This window comes from Galeopterus variegatus, unplaced genomic scaffold (genome assembly GCF_000696425.1).
Source record: "Galeopterus variegatus unplaced genomic scaffold, G_variegatus-3.0.2 Scaffold1551, whole genome shotgun sequence".
NCBI lineage: Eukaryota > Metazoa > Chordata > Mammalia > Dermoptera > Cynocephalidae > Galeopterus > Galeopterus variegatus.
In genome coordinates, this window is record NW_007727662.1 from 213,739 (window position 1) to 216,627 (window position 2,889).

Here is a 2,889-nt window from a genome sequence, read left to right on the forward strand (position 1 = left end):
GCTCTCCTATGGAGAACTAGCTAAAGAAATGTTTAGGTAATTTTGAGATGTAGGAGTTTAGAGACTAAACTTTCAGCCCATAGTAGATAGACTATTCTTTTTAATTCTTATATTCTCAGAACCTAATTTAGTGTCTGGCAAAAGTAAACTGAATGGGTGAATAAATGAGTGAATGACTAAACAATTTCTCTCTTTTCTCACTTTCTATTCCCTCAGAAATAAGAGATAAGTTACTAAAACTATTTGTTGTTGCTAAACACAATAAATGATCAATAGGCTGGTCCAAAGGTTGTTATCTCAATTGATTGTTCACAGTCAGTTACAGATCGAACTCCTTGTTCTCCTCTCCCCCTTCACTACTGCTCTTGACTAGTCTTAACACACAAAAAAAGAAAAAAACTTCCTTCTAGGCCCAGCTCAAATGATGCCTTCCCTAAAGTTAACTTCTCCCTCCTTTTATCTCACACAGAACTTTATCTTCATATCTCTCACTATATTTTTATTTCCCTGTATAACTTTTTTTTTTTTTTTTGGTGGCTGGTACAGGGATCCAAACCCATGACCTTGGTGTTATAAAGTTGTGCTCTATCCAACTGAGCTAACCAGCTAGCCCAACNCAACCACTTTATTGAACAGAAACCCGAGAGATCTCAGCACTGGAAGTTATTAGATTCCAGCCTCTTAAATGGCCACTGGTATTTCTTTTGCTAACAGAAGGAAACAAAAGAAGAGAAAGAAAAAAAACAAACAAACAAAAACAAAAAAAGAGAGAGAAGAGAAGGATTACCTGGGAAGGCAAGGGTTTGGGCTGTACGATATTCCTTAGGTCATATCTTTCTTGGTTCCAGTTGCCTATCAAGGTACGATTTGAATAAGAATTCTCATTAGTAGTGCATCTCCATCCGTACTGGAAAAACTTGGACATATCATTCCAATCTGTCCATACTTCAGCATGGCCATCTGCATTAATGAGGCTGCCATAGTGTGGGTTTGTGAGGAAACAGGCAAGATTCTGTGTCTGGGAAAAGGCGAGAATAGAAAAGCTTATTACACAGAGAACAAAAAAGGCATCCCTACTAACCTAACCATGTACAACACAAGCACACCTTACCAGCAGCAGCAGGATAACTGTATAGATTAAATGTACCCCACAAATCCTCGAAAAGATAGGAAAACCTCCGGTATCCTTAATACTATATGAAGGTACTTCAAAAAGTTTGTGGAAAAATAGAATTAAAAGATAATATGAGTCTTTCCATGAACTTTTTAAAGTACGCTCTCCTATGGAGAACTAGCTAAAGAAATGTTTAGGTAATTTTGAGATGTAGGAGTTTAGNTTTTATCTCACACAGAACTTTATCTTCATATCTCTCACTATATTTTTATTTCCCTGTATAATTTTTTTTTTTTTTTGGTGGCTGGTACAGGGATCCAAGCCCATGACCTTGGTGTTATAAAGTTGTGCTCTATCCAACTGAGCTAACCAGCTAGCCCAACTTCCTATTGCATGTTAGAGTTCTTCAAGTACGTGTCATATCTTCTCCACTGAACTGTATGCCCTTTGAGACAGGGTTTGTGTTTTATTCATTATCACACCCTATCCCTCTGCCTGCCCTCCTAATCAATAGTGCTTTACATATACGAGATGATCAATGTCTGAATTTCCTGTCTATTCAGTAAGGAATCAAGCCTAATCACCAAGCATTTTTTTTTTGTTTTTTTTGGCCAAAGATGAGTCTGGAGAGAGTTCCAGTCAAGATGGCAGAATAGATGGTCCCCAGTGTCACTCTCCCCCACAAACCAACAAATTTACAACTATACAAATGTAACAACAGCCAAGCTGGGGCCGCTGGAGCTCAGAGGAAGAGGAGGAGAGACCTACAAAGTTCATGAAGGAGTGAGAAGCCACAATGAGAGAAAGAAAAAACTGCTCTGAGTGTTTCGGGCCGTGGCCACTTTAAGGCTGGAACTGCTAAGCGCATGGAGTAGGAGCCAGCAGAAGGCACAGCTGTGCCCTTCAGATGTAGCTGCTTGGAGGCAGCAGGGGAGAAGAGCGCCTTGGTGTCCCCCAGGACAGCAAGACCACTAAGAGCGCCTTGGTGTCCCCCAGGACAGCAAGACCACTAATAGGGTTCCTGTGGACCCACACAGGAGCGAGGAGCCAGTACAGCTGAAAAAGGGGAGCCATTCAGAGGCTGGTGAGTCATCACAAGGGACCGGCCCAGGGCCTGTCCCATGGGAAATGTTGGGAGCATGGGTGGTGTGGAAGATGGGCCCACTGGGAGAATACCGTGGCACAGCAAGGACAGCTGATCTGCCCCCAATCAGTGCAGGACCAATTAGAGGAGATTGGTTGGGAATGGAGAATTGCATGGGGTGCAGTTTGATGAAAAGATTCAGGCCCAGATCAGAGTTTCTACACAACCCTGGAGCACCTGGTCTCTGGAGAGCTGGAAGTACCTATAAGGTCAACCATTAAACCCTGAGCTGCACAAAGTCTTCCCTAGGGAAACAGCAGAAAAAATTCCCCCCGTTTTAGAAGTAAGCAAAGGACAAAAAATTAGTTCCAGCCCAGGCACACCACTGGTTCCTCTAGACCCACCAGCGGACCTAAGGCTTGGAGCCAGGGACCAGACACCCTGCTCACATCCAGGCACACTGCCAGCACCTCAGGACCCTGCCTGAGCCAGGGCATTGAGCCGGGGACCAGATGCCCTGGCCACAACCAGGCACACTGCCAGCGCCTTAGGGCCTTGCCCAGGGAGCTGGGGCATCAAACTGGGGACCAGACACCCAGTCCACAACCAGGCACAATGCCAGCACCTTGGGGCCTGCCCAGGGATCTGGGGAATGGAGCCAGGGTCCAGATCCCCCCCCCCAACCAGGTGC

At 44.7% G+C, this 2,889-nt stretch overlaps 1 protein-coding gene across 1 annotated transcript in view; it reads right to left on the reverse strand.

Moving 5' to 3' along the window:
* The window catches only part of LOC103594402 (chromosome unknown open reading frame, human C11orf1), a 9,831-nt gene that overhangs the window by 2,606 nt on the left and 4,336 nt on the right, over positions 1-2,889 (reverse strand). The window contains exon 2 of the mRNA XM_008577613.1: positions 788-1,018. Coding sequence (XP_008575835.1) covers positions 788-1,018 — 231 coding nt within the window. The remainder of the gene's footprint in view (positions 1-787; positions 1,019-2,889) is intronic.